Source organism: Salvelinus namaycush, chromosome 5 (genome assembly GCF_016432855.1).
Source record: "Salvelinus namaycush isolate Seneca chromosome 5, SaNama_1.0, whole genome shotgun sequence".
In the NCBI taxonomy this organism is placed as follows: domain Eukaryota; kingdom Metazoa; phylum Chordata; class Actinopteri; order Salmoniformes; family Salmonidae; genus Salvelinus; species Salvelinus namaycush.
The window spans coordinates 27385333-27406688 of record NC_052311.1 but is presented as its reverse complement, the minus strand read 5'-3'; the positions used below and the strand labels follow the sequence as shown (position 1 = coordinate 27406688).

Below are 21356 nucleotides of genomic sequence, written 5' to 3'. Positions count from 1 at the left end.
TGGAGATAAGAGTACATGGCCATTAAGGCCAGATCGTTCTTCTAGATGTTCATAGATGACCAGCAGGGTCAAATAATAATCACAGTGGTTGTAGAGGGTGCAACAGGTCAGTGTCTCAGGAGTAAATGTCAGTTGGCTTTTCATAGAGCCACACTACAGAGCCAAACCAAGCCTAGCCAATCTGTACTGGGCTGGCTTGGATAGGCATCTACCATTGTCCTCTCCAGCATGGTTCCAGGAACTATGTGAATAGAAAATATCTGCGCCAGTACACTACATTTCAGGTTCAGATCTATAGTGAGAATCAGGGGTGTACTCATTAGTCCAAACAGTTGCAAAACAGAACATTTTTAACTAAAACAAGGGTTTCTATTGGAGAAAAAAAAAAAATTGCAACAGAATTGGCGTAATGGACAGGCATGTGAGACTCTTCCAGGGTCGTAAAAAAAAAAAACACTTGGCACAATTAACAACTGTGAACAATAAGAATGGGCAATTAATCCCTGAGAGTTACACCGCATAAATCTAGTTTAGCAAGCGTCATCTTTAATTGAAGTAATCATCGGGCAAACCAACCGTGACTGATCTACAACACCCCTGTTTGAGACGGAGGTTGGAGATGGGAAAGCACAGCCATTCAAGGCATATTAAGACCAGTTAGACCATTTCATATTCTGACATTTGAGGAATGTTGTTCATGTGGGTTTAGGGTCATCACTCCACCAAAGACTGGGGCCGAGAGCAAAGAGGCCCTAGACCTCTAATAAACCTACGGCCTCGTTTGAATACTGAAATGTAATCTCCCCTTACCCTCTTCCCTTTGAGGTAATCACTGATCTAACATGACTGGGTAACTGAGAGTTCCATTGCAGTATATAGCTAGCTTTTCACAAATCCAGTCATTTAAGATAAGTGATTAGTTCAAGAAAAGGAGAAAGGAATGATGCATCAAAGTATTCAAACAGGGTGGATATCTGGCCAACTAGCTACAGCAATATGGTGGGAATCTGCGATGATAACTACCTCCTTTGGGAGAGTGGTTTAGGGTCTTATCAGCGCTAAATTGGTTCCATATCTTTAACGCCTGACCTGTCCTAGCTCCTCGTTGAGGTCAGAGGTGTTGACCAGAGCCCCTTCCTGGATCTCGGGGTCGAAGAAGTCCTTGTCCCAGGAGATGAAGAAGGAGCCCAGGAACTTCTGCATCTCCACCGTCACGTACATGGACACAGGGATGATGAAGTTGAACAGCACCATGAACGACAGGAAGTCAGTAAACATATTCAGGTACTGGGGGAGAGAGGGAACAAAAATTAAATGTGGTTAAAATACACAGATAAAACAGGAAGTCAGTAAACATCTTTAGGTACTGGGGGAGAGAGGGGTGAACACAGGGAACAGTGTTTAAACACACTTCCACAAACTGAAGTGCCCTTGGAGAAAAAACACACTCGTATAATGCAGTGCTAGAAGCCATCGGTGTAATGTGACTCTGGGTCAATGAAAATGTGCCTAAAACTCTCACCACATAAGGCATTAAGTTGCATTTGAGACTGACTACAGTCAGCAGAGTGCATTATACAGTGCTAAACTGTATTTGTCTGTGCAAAGTCTTTTTAGCTGAGTGAAGGCCTCACCAGGTTGGCATCTTTCTCCTTCTGCGTCTTCTGGTTGTACCAGGGCTCTTCCTGGCCTGGTTGGCTCTGCCACACGTACTTGAGCGTGGTGCACACCAGGGCCTTGCTCACCAGGATACACAGGTACACCAGCAGGAAGGCATTGATAGATCTGAAACACGAGTTTTAACAACCCAACTCCCATCAGCAACACTGAAAATATACATCCACTGTGTGAAACATCTGCTTCCTATATAATCCCCTATTCCTCTGATATCCGTGTAAATGGACACCTAATCAAACTGCCCCAGCTTCCTTCAACTGATCGTTGTTCCAGTGTTGTGTTCGAGACCACCTAAAGCGAGACCAATTCAAGACCAAGACCGAAGCAAATCAAGTCTGAGTCAAAACCAAGCCTCCGAGACAAGGGGTCCGAGACCGAGTCAAGACCAGAAAAATATAAGTCCAATTCAAGACCACGAGTAAACTTTGTCAAATCACCACCATAAGAGTTGAAAATGTCCAGTATTTCTGTGTTCATCTTTCAGAACATACAGATTCTTTAGACATTCAAAATAGTGAAAAAATGCACACTGATGGAAAACAGTCACAAATGATTACTAACCTAAACACAGTGGGGAACAAGCCCTCCTACGCCTTCAGAGAAGGCCTAAGGATTTATAAAATAATGATTCATATAATAAATTACAATTATATGGTTATTTTCAATGATGTTCTGATTTAATCTTGTGAGTTTTTGTTGTAAAGGAAAGAGTTAACACTGAAGAAAAAAAAAAAGATTGAATCAGGATTTTTCTTTGCTGGTCTCCGGGGAGATAAATCTAGCTAGCTAAGTCAGCCATTGGCTATCAGAAGCTAGATATAGGCATCTTCCATTCAACTGTATTAGGACAACATTTTAGAGTGACAGTGGAATCAACCAATCACATTTTGACTTAATGGAAGGGACCGTTTTTACAAAAACATCTGCCTTGAAATCCAACATTTCACTGTGCAATAGCGAGCAGTAGGTTTCCCGCGATCTAGCTAGCTAGATTTTGTTGTCAGCTAGTGTGCAGCGGCTGCAGCAGGTGTTATCAAAGAGGATGTTGTTTTTCATTTATTAGCTTCTCCCTTTTCAAGAATAACTTTCAACAAGAAGTTAAGTTTCAAATGATCATCTAGTGAGTGGAACTGTGTTTTTTATTGCAGCCTGCTGTAGTCAGCTATCTCTTAGAAAATAACTTGTGTGAAACATTGTTGCATTTACAGTGGAACTAACAGCATTTTAACAACATTACATCTTATTAAAATATGTTCATATACACCCCCAGGAAGAATGACAATTTATTTGATTTTTTTTTACATTTTCTGACAAGCGACCAAATCACTGTAGATATGGTAAGTTCATAATTTCTTAGTATACGTAATTCCCAAACGTTCTAAGGCATTTGTGAAAATTCTACAGCAATATAGAGTGGGAAAGTGGCCATACGTTTGGACAATTAATAGACACTGCAGTCTACACAGACCAGTGCGCTATAGCCAGATCAGAACTACAGTAGGCCTTTATACAAACAAGCCACACGGGCTGCCATCATTCACTTGGAACAGGACTGTGTATTTACAGGCAGTTACAACAGCGCGACTTCAGATCATTAGAACGCATTCGCCAAAAGCCACAAAATTCATCCGAGTGGATTTATGCAAATATGTAAACACCACGGGAGTCCTCTTTCATTTGAGAACTTTACAGTCCCGTTGATCAAACAACCATGAAAAGGTAGGCTCTCTCCTCCTCAGTTATGCACATCAACAACAAGATCAACTAATGCTGAATTATATGAATCATGCATTGAACTGCATCCATCTATTCTGCCAACAATACATTAGTGTACGTTATGGAACGCTGAGTCAAATAGAACCTACTTTTAAAACCTCTTATAAAGTTGATTTTGTAGCAGAAACTGTGAATTTTAAATTTGTGACTGCAGATATGAAACAGACAATCATAATATCAAAGTAGTTAAAACGTTGTTTAAACTTTAGGTCACCGGTTACTTTGTGTGCTTAACTTCTCTTGGGTAGGGGGCAGCATTCGGAATTTTGGATGAAAAGCATGCCCAAATTAAACTGCCAGCTACTCATCCCCAGAAGATAAGATATGCATAGTATTAGTAGATTTGGATAGAAAACACTCTGCAGTTTCTAAAACTGTTTGAATCATGTCTGTGAGTATAACAGAACATATTTAGCAGGCCCGCCCTTACTTCTCCACCACAGACCGCTTCTGGGACTTCCCCTGGTAGTTCAGAGCCATTTTGGTTTCCATGCCAGAGTACACTGCCACTCCTAGAAGAAGAAGGAGAGTTGGTCAGGACAGGCTCACACGGTGACCATCATTCAGACCCTCATTTGCATTAAACAATTGAGTCACCATAAATCTTCTGAGTATTCTTCAAGGTAGCGCCTTTCAGGAGGAGATTCTCTGGACCCAAAGACCTGAGGAACACCACACAAAGAGAAAAGAAAGTCACATACCTTCTCTAAAAACCCCAAGACCCCTCCCTTCTCTTACAGCGGCACACTAGCGCTTGCTCTTGCCTAATACTATCAATGGATAACGCCAGTCTTGAGTTGACGTCTACTCTGCCCCAAATGTTCTTGTGAAGGACACAGAACAACATATTTTATAAGATCATTACAAAGCGGCCCGGTGACAAACGCTTCAGAGAGCACTTTGGAAGCGCTGCCCTGAGTCTGGGCCAGGTTCAGTATTACTTTCATGCTCGTTTGGAGTTATGGATCAATGAAATAATGATTTGATGGTTATGCAAAATGGAAAAGACAAGAGTGCTTAAACGACTGAGCTTTCATTTCTTTTTTTAGACTGAGGTACGGGAGGAGGGGGTAACTGGGGCTAAGGGGGAACCGATAGGGAACTGGCCAGCACGCTTACCTCACAGCAGGCTCCTGGTCATTCTTGTAGATGTGCATACGCCCCACAAACCTGTAGAAACACAGACCCTCATGAATGCCCTACCCAATGGCAGATGCTCTATTTGATCGCATCTCACTATGGACCTGAACTGAATCAACTGTGTAATGGGCTAGAAATGGTCAATTTGAATATTTTCTGATATCAGAAAGAAACGCACTGATAACTAATACTATCTGCAGCAGAGGGACTAGTCAGATGTAAAACTAATCATAACGCCATATGCTGATCACCAGGACTTTGCATAGACTGCACCAATTAAGAGCGAGCTAATACGATGGGTGGTTTGTCCGACAGCACGCTGGCACTGCAACTCTGCTTTATTGATTGTGAAAAGGAGCAGCATCTGGTGTCTTCAGTCCCTTAGGCTGTCTCAAACATCACTGATGTATTTATGGCGCCAAATTGTACTGTCACGGCCGCTCCTTGGCCATAGGTGGCGCCAAACCACTAAGTCTCTGGAGAGACTACAGCTGTTCAAACGACTGGGTCTGTTCCTCTATGCAGCACGGGCCAAATCTAACTGAACCTTCCCTTCAATTCCTGGCCAGTCTCATCCACAAATCAGGTTTACTAACAGTCCAACGCCGCTAATAAGAACCTGTCAGAGAGCCAACACTCTACCTAATGACACTGTTGCTATTAAAATGTCATCGGGACATTCCCAATGACAGTTGATTAAACTGACTAAAACCCTACACCTAACAAATCAGTGTGCACATGTTTTTACAGTCCAGGGACAGTTTTCACAAAGCCTCTCGGAGTAGAAGTGCTGATCTATGATCAGTATTGGCTTTCGGATCATCATTGTAAAGACTGGGGGGGAGAACTGATCCGAGATCAGCACTTCTACTCTCAGAGCTCTGCGTGAGGAACACGCGAGGAGGACAGAGCCTACTTGTAGAGGTCAGGCTGCGGCTGCTCGCACTCCACGGTGGCGCTGAGAGACTCCAGGCCCTTCTCTGTGTCTGGCACTGTGTAGTGTGTCTGAGAGAGACCGAGAGAGAGAGAGAGAGAGAGAGAGAGAGAGAGAGAGAGAGAGAGAGAGAGAGAGAGAAAGTGAGTGAGTGCTGACTATTTCAGGTCATCACTGCAACACACACACATACATACACGGGCGCACGTAGTCACGCACACTAAGACACGTCGACGGGGCTGTAGTGGAGTGGGTCGAGAGCTTTAAGTTCCTCGGTGTCCACATCCCTAAGAAATTATCATGGTCCACACAGTTGTGACGAGGGCACAACGACGCCTCTTCCCTCTCAGGAGGCTGCAAAGATTTGGCATGGGCCCTCACATCCTCAAAACGTTCTACAGCTGCACCATCGGAAGCATCTTTACTGGCCGTGTCACCGCTTGGTACAGAAACTGGCATCCGACCGCAAGGCACTACAGAGGGTAGTGCGTACGGCCCAGTACATCACTGGGGCCGAACTCCCTGCCATCCAGGACGTATATACCAGGCGGTGACAGAGGAAGGCCCTCAAACTGTTAAAGACTACAGCCACAGACCATGCTCTCTGCTACTGCACTGCAAGCGGTACCAGTGCACCAAGTCTAGAAGTAACAGGACCCTGATCAGTTTCTACCCAAGCCATAAGACTGCTCTGAACAAGACTGCTAATCAGAGGTCTACCCGGATTACCTGCATTGACCCCGTTCTGCACTGGCTATGTACACACACTGGACTCTACCCACAGTGACTGCCGCATTCTCTCTCTCTCTCTGCTCTTGTTTTGCTTAAAAGGATGTCGGTGGGCGGAACTGGGAAGGTCATCAGTAAAATGGAACACACCTGGGACTCTCTCCACAGAGACAGACTGTTTTTGGTTGTGGCATTTTGGGGCTTTTGTGTTAATTTGTTTTGGTACCTCTCAACACCCCTCATTATCACCCTCTATGCACATCCACTCACTTACACTACTGACTACACACACATTTTTACTTGGATATACAGTAATCCCTCGTTTATCGCGGGGGTTACGTTCCGAAAATGACCCGCGATAAGTGAAATCCGCGAAATAGAAAACTTTTTTTTTTTTTACAATTAGCAACTATTACATGTATACAAATACAGTGACTCACGTGTAGGCCGTTTCACTGCTCTTCAGACTGGGCCGCTGCATCCTGACTGCGCTCTGCAGTGTTCTCTTCTTCTGAAGCCCGCGGTGCAGGTGTGTTTGTTCGGGAGAAGAACATAGTGATAGGCAGCTGTTGTCGCTCTTTTTTCTTCTTTGCAAAAAGATCCTTGTACACCGACATGCCACCATCGATTACGTTGGAGAACTGTAATGAACGGCTCATCAAAGGGTCCCATTCCTCAGCTACTCGCTTAAGTTCAGTGGCCATTCGCACCATGGTTGCTAAGCGACCAAGCGTTAGTCCTTCCTCCTCATCTCTCGTGTCCTCTTCTCCCTCTTCTCTTTCATCGTCGCTTTGTGGCTTTGTCATTTCTGCCAGCTCTGCATCGGTCAGCGGCTGTGCGTCTCCATCAATCATCAATCATTAATGTAAATTTGCCAAGCTGTTTTATGTACGTACACATAACTGCACGAGACGACAAAATGATAGCACAATTCGTAGCATGTTTTGATACAAGAAGCGGGAGTGAGTTTTTAGCGAATCAGAATGCAGAGCACAATGCACCAAAAAAAAAAAAAAAATGCATTATGAAAATCCGCGAAATAGCGAATCCGCGATAAGTGAACCGCGAAGTGGCGAGGGATCACTGTAGTTTACTTTATTTCATAAATATGTTTGTTATTCCTTTATCTCCTCTTTGTTACGGGCCATTTCGTAACACCACACATACTGACACCGACGCTCCAACATACACTTTCACATACGCTGAGACATACGCTGTCCATAATCGATTTCCATTTTTTACTCTGCATTGTTGGAAATGTACCCATAATTAAAAATGTCACTGTTCGTCTACACCTGTTGTTTACAAAGCACGTGACAAATGCCTGGATTTGGAAGAGGAGAGGAGAGGGAGTGATGGCAGATTGAAAGCGATGTCATGCCCCCACAGACCACACATCTCAATGGCACCATGACACTGGTGTTACTGTGGCAGCACTCCACCTTATGGTTGGACTCCCCGTCCAGACTGGCCGTGGTGACAAAGCAGGTGTCGTCCTCCCGGCTGGACTGCAGCAGGATGAGGTCACAGGGAAAGGTCTCATCCTCCACCACCTCCACCACATCCCCGACCTAGTGGAACATAGAACACACGTAAGGAACGTAGAGGCGAGGCCCATCCCAAATCCACCAATAGTCCCCTGTGCACATGTGAAGGTCTGAGAGGATTGGTTTGGTATAAGCAATGGTGAAACTTCCACTGACCTAGCCTACGAGGGCAAGGTGGAGCCGTCACCAAATTGCTTATACCTGTCAAATCCATGCAGATCTACACAGTTCCAATGTGCATAGGGAGGTCAAGAGGTCAATTTGGGATTGGGGCATAAAAGCATTGTAAATCTATACGACTGAAATACCTGGGCCATAAAAGCATTGTAAATCTATACATGACTGAAATACCATCCACTTTCCTTCATTCAGCATTACCTACTTGGGATTACCATACGGTACAGTGCAGGAACACTATCAAAAACACTGGAACATGCCAAGATGCCAACTAACTCTCCTTCCCCTCCGCCCCGCGTCCCCAAGGGGATATTTATTTCCAGGGGACTTGACTTGCTGAAAAGGTACCTTGATCTTCTCGCTCTCCTTGCGTGCTCTCCGGCCGTCCTCCAGCACCGTCACCAGGTACTTATTCACCTCATTGTCTGCCTTGTGCCGCAGCCAGTCCTCATAGCCCTGAGAGAGGTGGAGGACGGCAGGGAGAGAGAGCGACACACACACACATCTTTTTAGTACGGAACTGACTGCAGGTCTGTGTTCACCTCGCCCAGTCTACAGAGAGCCTCCCCTGGTGTCCCGCTTCAAAGCCTGGATAAAAAGGTAGCAGCATCGCTAGCTGCCATCAATGTGTCCCATATAGGAAGTACACCCTCCATTGTGCATTTCAAAAAGCCCTAGCAGCAGGCCACCAGAAAAGCCAATCCCTAAAACAATACATCTAAAAAGCTGGAACACAGCTGCAGCAGACAAAGAGACAATATACTAGAGACTGTCACACCATTTGGTCATGTTCTCCAGACAACCGGCACTGACCCGGCATTACTTTGGCTGTGACAAAAAAAAAAAAAAAAAGCATTTGAAACGATTCAATATTTCACCCCGCCAAAATATACACATTTAAAGGGAAAGGTATTTAATTTAAAAACGTGGAAGAGAGGCGGTGGAGAGATGCATAGAGGGGCTATAAAGGGGACCATAGAAATATAATTTGTAGAATGTGAAAAGCCCCTTTAGAATGGGTATGTCCATTCTAGTAATTGTTATATTTCTAAGGGGGGGGGGGGGGGGGGGGGGGGGCAGTGAATTCAAAATGGCGACAGTGTCATGTCTTACCTGTTTAATGGCTGTTACTGTGATGACGAAGAACAATGGCAGGCCACTAGTGACTGGGCTGGTGGGGGTGTCTACAATCACCTGTAGAAAAGAATACCAGACACTTTACAGACTGTACCATTCAGATAATAAAGCCTTATGATCAGACAAGATACTTTTCTACTAATAGGTCTAATAACGCTTTGTTTTTTAAAATCAAAACAACCAATTGCAAAAATCACATCCTCCCCGCTGATTGGAGGACCTCAAGCAGGTATACTGTGCATGTGTGTATTCCAACCTTCAGATAACCACAGATCAACCCGTCTTTCACAGTAAATCATCATTCTACCACTATTGACTAATCGCAAATGGTAGCCAATCTACTCAGATTATTAGTGATTATCTCGTCTACAACGTAGTTAGGAGACTGTCTCAGGAGTGGTGCAGTGAAAGAGTCATTTCCAAGGCCATTTCTTAGACGAGAATACATTGTATGGAGAATAAAAAAATAACATTTGACAGGTTACAACAGATTCTTCGAGCACACGGGCGGGGCACTCCCACATAAATACAGGTTGTAGTGCATGTCGGCCTGAGTATACGCATGCGCGCACACGTGTGCGCGCGTGTGTGTGTGTGTGCTAGTCTCGGCTCCACAGCACCTAATCTCTCCTCTCTCCGTCCAACAGAGAGACATGGAGACATTTTGTACAGAGACAGTATGAGAAGAACCCAAGCAGCTTGGACCTGCAGGACACCTAATTAAGTGGGCCAGGGCCACAGTGGTATTTCATCTAAAACCACACGGGGGGCTGGTTCCTGCTGCCTGCCTGGTGCTGATGCCAACAGAACACGGAGCAGGCCCTCTCCTGCTGGGCTGCTGAGAGCCGTGCTGGACTGCAGGCCAGGGGCAGTACAGAAATCTTGTGTGTTTGCGTGCGCGTACAGGAATCTGGCCACTAATGATCCTAGAGACCAAGAGCGAGAGGGAGCCTGCACAGGCCCAGTAAGGTAATCCCAAACAACTAGCGGCTCAGGAGCACAGAGACAAAAGCTTGACCTGCAAAAACAGCCCTCAACAACACGCAGCCATTGTGTAATTGTGTGTGTTCCCTCTTAATGCTGTCACAAGGCGGATTTACCCCCGCTCCCCTGATCCTGCAGCACGCCAGAGGCTTTCAGCCTCTGAGCAAGTGGCGCTTGTTACGGAACACACACAGAGTTGTGCACACACGCGTATTTGGCATTCAGAGCATGAGCTGTACAAGATGTCAGATATGTATCAGCTGAGGCAGGAGATGTGTTGTGAGCCCTCTCTCAGGTGTTTCCCTGCTCACCTGTGAGAGGACTGACAATGAGGAAGTGAAAGAGAACTCGCTGCTCCCTCAGCAACACATCCTTCCGCACACACACAGACACACACAGGCAGTGTACTGCGCACTAAAGCATTTGAGTGCCCACTGCTGTGATTACAGTTAATAATTCAATTAGAAGGCCGAAATGGACTGGTGCACATTGAACCTTCAGCCAGAATGCAGAATCAGGGAAAACAGACTCTCCATTGTTTCTTTCCCTGGGAGTCAGTGACAGAAAGGAAGGAGAATGTGAGAGTGAAACCGTCCTCTCCTGTAGCTCCAGGTGTTCCCAGCCAGAAATAGAGGCAGCGAGAAGACTTTCATATAATGTGTGGAGCTGGGTGGACCCAGGTGGCAGGTCTCAGTGTTAGAGACTCCTCAGTGGACCAGCCGGTTGCCTCGGGTGATTCAGGAGCAGGAGTTTTTATTGAATACATCTCCCCTCTCGCCTCTCCTGGCCCAGCCCGGACCCTCTCCACCCTCAGCAAGTCTATGCAGCTGTAACTAATGCTGCCCCCTAGGCAGGTGATAGATGTTGGTGGGAGCGGTCGAAAGTGCATGTTGTTTTTCGATTTAATAAATTGATAAAAGCCCATCTGGAGGTAGGGAGTGGGGCTAGACGTGGCCAGTCCAGGCCGATTAAAGATATTAAAAGAGTGAATGGCTGTATTGCAGCTGAAAGTGCCGGGGATGTATGTCCCCAACACAGTCAGTCCCACCCGACCGCAAGGCATGATTTAGTTCGCACCACAATACTGCAGAGAGTGGCCACTACAGAGTGCACTATATCACATAAACACTCCACACCCATAGCCCCCCACCCCCTGGGGGGGGCAAGCTATTTCTCCTGAGCGTTGTTCCCTTCCCCTCCCTCGTACATTTTCTACACTCCACCAAACTTGAATGTCACACATTAATCACACAACTACAGACCATGCCCCTGCAAATAACCACAAAAAAACAGGCCCATTCCTCAAATTTTGATACACCCTTACCTCCATATATACACACACACACACACACACAGCACCAAAACCCAAACCTAGTCATTAAATAGGAACAAGCATTCTGGAGGACTCCTCCACCGAACTGACGGGTCGGTTAGATCTCTGACACTGATAAAGAGCCCTACATCTGAACAGGGAAGAAGTGTGTCAGAGTGAGTGACAGTCCCTCAGGTCCCAGGGCAGGGGAGGCAGGGGCCCTCTCTCCATCCATCTCTCCAACCCCGCTCCCATTCCATCAGGAGGCAGGCAGCAAAGGCATGCAGAGCTATTTATAGGACAGTGGTGTTTTTTAAATGTATTATTTATTTATTTTAAAATCAGGGAGCCAGAGTCTATTTGAGACTCTCATAAGTATAGGAGGGCTTCCTGGCTGCTTCTTATGGCTGGGGGGCAGTATTGAGTAGCTTGGATGAATAAGGTGCCCAGAGTAAACTGCCTGCTACTCAGGCCCAGAAGCTAAGACATGCATAGTATTAGTAGATTTGGATAGAAAACACTGAAGTTTCCAAAACTGTTTAAATGATGTCTGTGAGTAGAGAATCAATCTTCAGGATGTTGTTATCATATATATCCAATAACGTTCCAACCGGAGCATATGTTTTTGTCTACCGAGTAATGGAACACATGGCCATATCATGACTAGTGCGCGTGACCAGGAACTAGCATTCTGCCAGACCACTGACTCAAATAGCTGCCATCCGGCCCCACATCACACTAGAGGCTTCATTCTACTGACTGTTGACATCTAGTGGAAGGCGTAGGAAGTGCGAACAGATCCATATCTTACTGGGAATTGAATAGGTGATGACTTTAACATCAACCAGCCCCAGAATTTCCACTTCCTGTTTGGAGGTTTGCCTGCCATATGATTTTTGTGATACTCACAGACGTAATTCAAACAGTTTTAGAAACTTCAGAGTGTTTTCTATCCAATAGTAATAATAATATGCATATATTAGCATCTGGGACAGAGTAGGAGGCAGTTCACTATGGTCACCAATTCAACCAAAAGTGAAAATGCTGCCCCCTATCCCTAAAAAGTTAAGGAGAAGTGTATCTATAATTCCATGCATAACACTTGTATATTTTATCAATGTTTATTATGAGTATTTCTGTAAATTGATGTGGCTCTCTGCAAAATCACCGGATGTTTTGGAAGCAAAACATTACTGAACATAACGCGCTAATGTAAACTGAGATTTTTGGATATAAATATGAACTTTATCGAACAAAACATACATGTATTGTGTAACATGAAGTCCTATGATTGTCATCTTATGAAGATCAAAGGTTAGTGATTCATTTTCTCTCTGTTTCTGCTTTTTGTGACTCCTCTCTTTGGCTGGAAAAAAGGCTGTGTTTTTCTGTGACTAGGTGCTGACCTAACATAATCGAATGGTATGCTTTCGTCGTAAAGCCTTTTTGAAATCGGACACTGTGGTGGGATTAACAACAAGTTTATCTTTAAAATGGTGTATAGCCTCCCGGGTGGCGCAGTGGTCTAGGGCACTGCATCGCAGTGCTAACTGCGCCACCAGAGTCTCTGGGTTCGCGCCCAGGCTCTGTTGCAGCCGGCCGCGACCGGGAGGTCCGTGGGGCGACGCACAATTGGCATAGCGTCGTCCGGGTTAGGGAGGGTTTGGCCGGTAGGGATATCCTTGTCTCATCGCGCTCCAGCGACTCCTGTGGCGGGCCGGGCGCAGTGCGCGCTAACCAAGGGGGCCAGGTACACAGTGTTTCCTCCGACACATTGGTGCGGCTGGCTTCCGGGTTGGAGGCGCGCTGTGTTAAGAAGCAGTGCGGCTTGGTTGGGTTGTGCTTCGGAGGACGCATGGCTTTCGACCTTCGTCTCTCCCGAGCCCGTACGGGAGTTGTAGCGATGAGACAAGATAGTAATTACTAGCGATTGGATACCACGAAAATTGGGGAGAAAATGGGATAAAATTATTAAAAAAAAAAAAAAAAAAAAAAAAGGGTGTATAATGCTTGTATGTTTGAGGAATTTTAATTATGAGTTTTCTGTTTGAATTTGGCGCCCTGCACTTTCACTGGCTGTTGTCATATCGATCCCGTTAACGGGATTTCAGCCATAAGAAGTCAGCAGCGCAGAGAGATAGAAAATCAGTAACGGTGAGAGAGACTTACTAAAAGAGCGAGATTTACCGATTGTCTTGGAGAGAGAGAGAGAATTCTTGCCGAAGGAGAAAGACTTGCCGAGAGCGAGACACACACTCGCGACCGGGGCAGTTCTCCCTAGTCCACTTGCAGTCTGCGCTGACAGCGACACACTGCCGTGGGCGGGTGAGACCTGCCGCAGGCGCGCGAAGCACACACACACACTTGCCGAGCGAGAGACACGCCGAGAGAGACACGCTTGCCGAGCGAGAGACGCACACTTGCCGAGCGAGAGAAGCACACACGCACGCTTGCCGAGAGAGAGAGCGAGATACACACACACGCACGCTTGCCGAGAGAGAGAGCGAGAGACACGCGCTTGCCGAGCGAGCGAGCGAGCGACACGCTTGCCGAGCGAGCGACACGCTTGCCGAGCGAGCGACACGCTTGCCGAGCGAGCGACACGCTTGCCGAGCGAGCGACACGCTTGCCGAGCGAGCGACACGCTTTCCGAGAGCGAGCGAGCGACACGCTTGCCGAGAGCGAGCGAGCGACACGCTTGCCGAGAGCGAGCGACACGCTTGCCGAGAGCGAGCGACACGCTTGCCGAGAGCGAGCGAGCGACACGCTTGCCGAGAGCGAGCGAGCGACACGCTTGCCGAGAGCGAGCGAGCGACACGCTTGCCGAGAGCGAGCGAGCGACACGCTTGCCGAGAGCGAGCGAGCGACACGCTTGCCGGGCGTTGACTTGCTCAGATAAAAACGATGACATAAAGAGCCCTTGTGTTGAAACACTGTGCGATGTTTAACGGTGAGAAATCGCAGAAGGTGATTTTACTAAATGACTGAAGAGTTTGACTGTGTGATATTAGGTGGCTTCTTGTGTAAATATTTTCCGTCTGGATTTTAATGATTTGTATGTATGGCTCTCTTGCCGAGAGCGAGAGACACGCTTGCCGAGAGAGAGAGAGAGCGAGACACGCTTGCCGAGAGAGAGCGAGAGAGAGAGAGCGAGAGAGAGAGAGCGAGAGAGAGAGAGCGAGAGCGAGACACGCTTGCCGAGAGAGAGAGCGAGAGCGAGAGAGAGCGCGAGACACGCTTGCCGAGAGAGAGAGAGAGCGAGAGAGAGAGAGCGAGAGAGAGCGCGAGACACGCTTGGCGAGAGAGAGAGCGAGAGAGAGCGCGAGAGAGAGCGCGAGAGAGAGCGCGAGAGAGAGCGCGAGAGAGAGCGCGAGAGAGAGCGCGCGAGAGAGAGCGCGCGAGAGAGCGCGCGAGAGAGAGCGCGAGAGAGAGCGCGAGAGAGAGCGCGAGAGAGAGCGCGAGACACGCTTGCCGAGAGAGAGAGAGCGAGACACGCTTGCCGAGAGAGAGAGAGCGAGAGAGAGAGCGAGAGAGAGAGCGAGAGAGAGAGCGAGAGAGAGAGCGAGAGAGAGAGCGAGAGAGAGAGCGAGAGAGAGAGCGAGACACGCTTGCCGAGAGAGCGAGAGAGAGCGAGAGAGAGCGAGACACGCTTGCCGAGAGAGAGCGAGAGAGAGCGAGAGAGCGAGAGAGAGCGAGAGAGCGAGAGAGCGAGAGAGAGCGAGAGAGCGAGAGAGCGAGAGAGCGAGAGAGCGAGAGAGCGAGAGAGCGAGAGAGCGAGAGAGCGAGAGAGCGAGAGAGCGAGACACGCTTGCCGAGAGAGAGCGAGAGAGAGCGAGAGAGAGCGAGAGAGAGCGAGAGAGAGCGAGAGAGAGCGAGACACGCTTGCCGAGAGAGAGCGAGAGAGAGCGAGAGAGAGCGAGAGAGAGCGAGAGAGAGCGAGAGAGAGCGAGAGAGAGCGAGAGAGAGCGAGAGAGAGCGAGACACGCTTGCCGAGAGAGAGCGAGAGAGAGCGAGAGAGAGCGAGAGAGAGCGAGAGAGAGCGAGAGAGAGCGAGAGAGAGCGAGAGAGAGCGAGAGAGAGCGAGAGCGAGAGAGAGCGAGAGAGAGCGAGAGCGAGAGAGCGCGAGAGAGAGCGAGAGAGAGCGAGAGAGAGCGAGAGAGCGAGACACGCTTGCCGAGAGAGAGCGAGAGAGAGCGAGAGAGAGCGAGAGAGAGCGAGAGAGAGCGAGAGAGAGCGAGAGAGAGCGAGAGAGAGCGAGAGAGAGCGAGAGAGAGCGAGAGAGAGCGAGAGAGAGCGAGAGAGAGCGAGAGAGAGCGAGAGAGAGCGAGAGAGAGCGAGAGAGAGCGCGAGCGAGAGAGCGCGAGCGAGAGAGCGCGAGCGAGAGAGCGCGAGAGAGCGAGAGAGCGAGAGAGCGAGAGAGCGAGAGAGCGAGAGAGCGAGAGAGCGAGACACGCTTGCCGAGAGAGAGCGAGAGAGAGCGAGAGAGAGCGAGAGAGAGCGAGAGAGAGCGAGAGAGAGCGAGAGAGAGCGAGAGAGAGCGAGAGAGAGCGAGAGAGAGCGAGAGAGAGCGAGAGAGAGCGAGAGAGAGCGAGAGAGAGCGAGAGAGAGCGAGAGAGAGCGCGAGCGAGAGAGCGCGAGCGAGAGAGCGCGAGCGAGAGAGCGCGAGAGAGCGAGAGAGCGAGAGAGCGAGAGAGCGAGAGAGCGAGAGAGCGAGAGAGCGAGAGAGCGAGAGCGCGAGAGCGCGAGAGAGCGAGAGAGCGAGAGAGCGAGAGAGCGAGACACGCTTGCCGAGAGAGAGCGAGAGAGAGCGAGACACGCTTGCCGAGAGAGAGCGAGAGAGAGCGAGAGAGAGCGAGAGAGAGCGAGAGAGCGAGAGAGCGAGAGAGCGAGAGAGCGAGAGAGCGAGAGAGCGAGAGAGCGAGAGAGCGAGAGAGCGAGAGAGCGAGAGAGCGAGACACGCTTGCCGAGAGAGAGCGAGAGAGAGAGACACGCTTGCCGAGAGAGAGCGAGAGAGAGAGACACGCTTGCCGAGAGAGAGCGAGAGAGAGAGACACGCTTGCCGAGAGAGAGCGAGAGAGAGCGAGAGAGAGCGAGAGAGAGCGAGAGAGAGCGAGAGAGAGCGAGAGAGAGCGAGAGAGAGCGAGAGAGAGCGAGAGAGAGCGAGAGAGACACGCTTGCCGAGAGAGAGCGAGAGAGAGCGAGAGAGAGCGAGAGAGAGCGAGAGAGAGAGACACGCTTGCCGAGAGAGAGCGAGAGAGAGCGAGAGAGAGCGAGAGAGAGCGAGAGAGAGCGAGAGAGCGAGAGAGAGCGAGAGAGAGAGACACGCTTGCCGAGAGAGAGCGAGAGAGAGCGAGAGAGAGCGAGAGAGAGCGAGAGAGAGCGAGAGAGAGCGAGAGAGAGCGAGAGAGAGCGAGAGAGCGAGAGAGAGCGAGAGAGCGAGAGAGAGCGAGAGAGAGCGAGAGAGCGAGAGAGCGAGAGAGCGAGAGACGCTTGCCGAGAGAGAGCGAGAGAGAGCGAGAGAGAGCGAGAGAGAGCGAGAGAGAGCGAGACACGCTTGCCGAGAGAGAGCGAGAGAGAGCGAGAGAGAGCGAGACACGCTTGCCGAGAGAGAGCGAGAGAGAGCGAGAGAGAGCGAGAGAGAGCGAGACACGCTTGCCGAGAGAGAGCGAGAGAGAGCGAGAGAGAGCGAGACACGCTTGCCGAGAGAGAGCGAGAGAGAGCGAGAGAGAGCGAGACACGCTTGCCGAGAGAGAGCGAGAGAGAGCGAGAGAGAGCGAGACACGCTTGCCGAGAGAGAGCGAGAGAGAGCGAGAGAGAGCGAGACACGCTTGCCGAGAGAGAGCGAGAGAGAGCGAGAGAGAGCGAGACACGCTTGCCGAGAGAGAGCGAGAGAGAGCGAGACACGCTTGCCGAGAGAGAGCGAGAGAGAGCGAGACACGCTTGCCGAGAGAGAGCGAGAGAGAGCGAGACACGCTTGCCGAGAGAGAGCGAGAGAGAGCGAGACACGCTTGCCGAGAGAGAGCGAGAGAGAGCGAGACACGCTTGCCGAGAGAGAGCGAGAGAGAGCGAGACACGCTTGCCGAGAGAGAGCGAGAGAGAGCGAGACACGCTTGCCGAGAGAGAGCGAGAGAGAGCGAGACACGCTTGCCGAGAGAGAGCGAGAGAGAGCGAGACACGCTTGCCGAGAGAGAGCGAGAGAGAGCGAGACACGCTTGCCGAGAGAGAGCGAGAGAGAGCGAGACACGCTTGCCGAGAGAGAGCGAGAGAGAGCGAGACACGCTTGCCGAGAGAGAGCGAGAGAGAGCGAGAGAGAGCGAGACACGCTTGCCGAGAGAGAGCGAGAGAGAGCGAGAGAGAGCGAGAGAGAGCGAGAGAGAGCGAGAGAGCGAGAGAGCGAGAGAGCGAGAGAGCGAGAGAGCGAGAGAGCGAGAGAGCGAGAGAGAGCGAGAGAGAGCGAGACACGCTTGCCGAGAGAGAGCGAGAGAGAGCGAGAGAGCGAGAGAGCGAGACACGCTTGCCGAGAGAGAGCGAGAGAGAGCGAGAGAGAGCGAGACACGCTTGCCGAGAGAGAGCGAGAGAGAGCGAAAGAGAGCGAGACACGCTTGCCGAGAGAGAGCGAGAGAGAGCGAGACACGCTTGCCGAGAGAAAGCGAGAGAGAGCGAGAGAGAGCGAGACACGCTTGCCGAGAGAGAGCGAGAGAGAGCGAGAGAGAGCGAGACACGCTTGCCGAGAGAGAGCGAGAGAGCGAGAGAGCGAGACACGCTTGCCGAGAGAGAGCGAGAGAGAGCGAGACACGCTTGCCGAGAGAGAGCGAGAGAGAGCGAGACACGCTTGCCGAGAGAGAGCGAGAGAGAGCGAGACACGCTTGCCGAGAGAGAGCGAGAGAGAGCGAGACACGCTTGCCGAGAGAGAGCGAGAGAGAGCGAGAGAGAGCGAGAGAGAGCGAGAGAGAGCGAGAGAGAGCGAGAGAGCGAGAGAGCGAGAGAGCGAGAGAGCGAGAGAGCGAGAGAGCGAGAGAGCGAGAGAGCGAGAGAGCGAGAGAGCGAGAGAGCGAGACACGCTTGCCGAGAGAGAGCGAGAGAGAGCGAGAGAGAGCGAGAGAGAGCGAGAGAGAGCGAGAGAGAGCGAGAGAGAGCGAGAGAGAGCGAGAGAGAGCGAGAGAGAGCGAGAGAGAGCGAGAGAGAGCGAGAGAGAGCGAGACACGCTTGCCGAGAGAGCGAGAGAGAGCGAGAGAGCGAGAGAGCGAGACACGCTTGCCGAGAGAGAGCGAGAGAGAGCGAGAGAGAGCGAGACACGCTTGCCGAGAGAGAGCGAGAGAGAGCGAAAGAGAGCGAGACACGCTTGCCGAGAGAGAGCGAGAGAGAGCGAGACACGCTTGCCGAGAGAAAGCGAGAGAGAGCGAGAGAGAGCGAGAGACGCTTGCCGAGAGAGAGCGAGAGAGAGCGAGAGAGAGCGAGACACGCTTGCCGAGAGAGAGCGAGACACGCTTGCCGAGAGAGAGCGAGAGAGAGCGAGAGAGCGAGAGAGCGAGAGAGAGACACACACGCTCGCCGAGAGACGCGCACTCTCCCAGAGACTCGCCGAGAGCGAGAGAGACGCGCACTCTCCCAGAGACTCGCCGAGGGCGAGAGAGACGCGCACTCTCCCAGAGACTCGCCGAGGGCGAGAGAGACGCGCACTCTCCCAGAGACTCGCCGAGGGCGAGAGAGACGCGCACTCTCCCAGAGACTCGCCGAGGGCGAGAGAGACGCGCACTCTCCCAGAGACTCGCCGAGGGCGAGAGAGACGCGCACTCTCCCAGAGACTCGCCGAGGGCGAGAGAGACGCGCACTCTCCCAGAGACTCGCCGAGGGCGAGAGAGACGCGCACTCTCCCAGAGACTCGCCGAGGGCGAGACGCGCACTCTCCCAGAGACTCGCCGAGGGCGAGACGCGCACTCTCCCAGAGACTCGCCGAGGGCGAGACGCGCACTCTCCCAGAGACTCGCCGAGGGCGAGACGCGCACTCTCCCAGAGACTCGCCGAGGGCGAGACACTTGCCGAGGGCGAGACACTTGCCGAGGGCGAGACACTTGCCGAGGGCGAGACACTTGCCGAGGGCGAGACACTTGCCGAGGGCGAGACACTTGCCGAGGGCGAGACACTTGCCGAGGGCGAGACACTTGCCGAGGGCGAGACACTTGCCGAGGGCGAGACACTTGCCGAGGGCGAGACACTTGCCGAGGGCGAGAGAGAGAAAGAGACTTGCGAGCACGCACAGAGAGAAGAGCGATTCACTAACATGCTGACCACATCGCTCTTGACACGTGCGCAAGCGTTTCAACGAGTCAGAGACCCGCTGCAAGTGCTGCCTCCCATCTCCTTGTTGGTTTTTTAGGAGCATATACCCACGTGGGTGATTGAATGATGAACTGAGGTCCACCCTCCAGTCCAGTTGGTGGTGGTAACGTACCTTAAAGTTGGTTACCAACCACCATATAAAGTCCAGAGAAGACGAAGTAGCCTGAAGGAGGAGAGTTTACTAGAAACTAACTTGGTTTACCCTTTTTTTCTGTAGATTAATTGTTAGTAGAGGACCTTGTGCATTTCAGGTAAAACAACACCCAATGTTTATATCCCAGGATAAATTAGCTAGCAACAGCAAGCTAGCTAGCTAAATTGCCATAGATTTATGCTTTTCAACCTGTCCCCAAATGAATATAGATATTTCAACCTCCGTGTCCTGATCGCATCTGTTGTGGATGTACAAAATCAACATGCACACGTGGGTGCGCCAGCGGTCTGGTCAGCATGTTAGGTATAGATAGAGGTAAAAGGAAAAAGAGGGGGGGGGGGGGGGGGGTTGTGTGTTTGGATTCTGTTGGCCCATTTGCATTAAGCCTCTGGGGAATTGAAAGGTGCAGGTGTGACAAGATGTGAAAGTGTGTGTGCGTCTCCCTTCCCCCCCAAGTGACATAATGGTAGGCTGTGGGGGGGGGGGGGAACTGGACGGTAAGGATAAGGCTGGATTAGTAGAGGACAACCACATACCAGGCTAGGTAAACAATGCGAGTGCGCGCACACACCACGCACACGTAGACGGCCACATACACACGCAAACAACTTCTTACAAAATCATGACTCTCGCGTTTGCACATTTACATTGCAAATGCTCCTTCAAATCTAACTTGTGCACACTACACACTCCAGTACATCTACTGTACACACAGTACACAGAGATGAACCCACTGACACTACTCACAGGTAAAGGTCACAGTGAATAAAAGAACAGGAGGCGGCTGAGGAGGAGATGATTGTGGACTACAGGAAAAGGAGGACCGAGCACGCCCCCATTCTCATCGACGGGGCTGCAGTGGAGCAGGTTGAGAGCTTCAAGTTCCTTGGTGTCCACATCACCAACAAACTAACATGGTCCAAGCACACCAAGACAGTCGTGAAGAGGGCACGACAAAACATATTCAAGCTCAGGAGACTGAAAAGATTTGGCATGGGTCCTCCGATCCTCAAAAGTTTCTACAGCTGCACCATCGAGAGCATCCTGACTGGTTGCATCACTGCCTGGTATGGCAACTGCTCGGCCTCCGACCGCAAGGTACTACAGAGGGTAGTGCGTACGGCCCAGTACATCACTGGGGCCAAGCTTCCTGCCATCCAGGACCTCTATAACAGGCGGTGTCAGAAGAAGGCCCTAAAAATTGTCAAAGACTCCAGCCACCCTAGTCATAGACTGTTCTCTCTGCTACTGCATGGCAAGCGGCACCGGAGCGCCAAGTTCTAGGTCCAAGTGGCTTCTAAACAGCTTCAACCCCCAAGCCATAAGACTCCTGAACATCTAATCAAATGGCTACCCAGACTATCTGTATTGAGCACCCCCCCTCCCCCCTCTTTTACACTGCTGCTATACTCTGTTGTTACCATCTATGCATAGTCACTTTAATAACTC

The 21356-nt window shown here is 50.4% G+C and overlaps 1 protein-coding gene across 5 annotated transcripts in view; it reads right to left on the bottom strand.

The window, feature by feature from the left end:
• The window catches only part of LOC120048141 (phospholipid-transporting ATPase 11C-like), a 69492-nt gene that overhangs the window by 17084 nt on the left and 31052 nt on the right, over positions 1-21356 (bottom strand). For all 5 annotated transcript variants that reach the window (XR_005476984.1, XM_038993869.1, XM_038993870.1 and 2 more), the window contains exons 4-12: positions 9094-9174; positions 8329-8436; positions 7699-7827; positions 5510-5598; positions 4573-4623; positions 4051-4115; positions 3884-3965; positions 1635-1785; positions 1090-1287 (exon numbers count right to left, since the gene is read on the bottom strand). Coding sequence is in view for 4 of the 5 variants with exons in the window: in XM_038993869.1 (XP_038849797.1) it covers positions 1090-1287; positions 1635-1785; positions 3884-3965; positions 4051-4115; positions 4573-4623; positions 5510-5598; positions 7699-7827; positions 8329-8436; positions 9094-9174 (954 nt within the window). In the remaining variant the exon portion in view is untranslated. The remainder of the gene's footprint in view (positions 1-1089; positions 1288-1634; positions 1786-3883; positions 3966-4050; positions 4116-4572; positions 4624-5509; positions 5599-7698; positions 7828-8328; positions 8437-9093; positions 9175-21356) is intronic.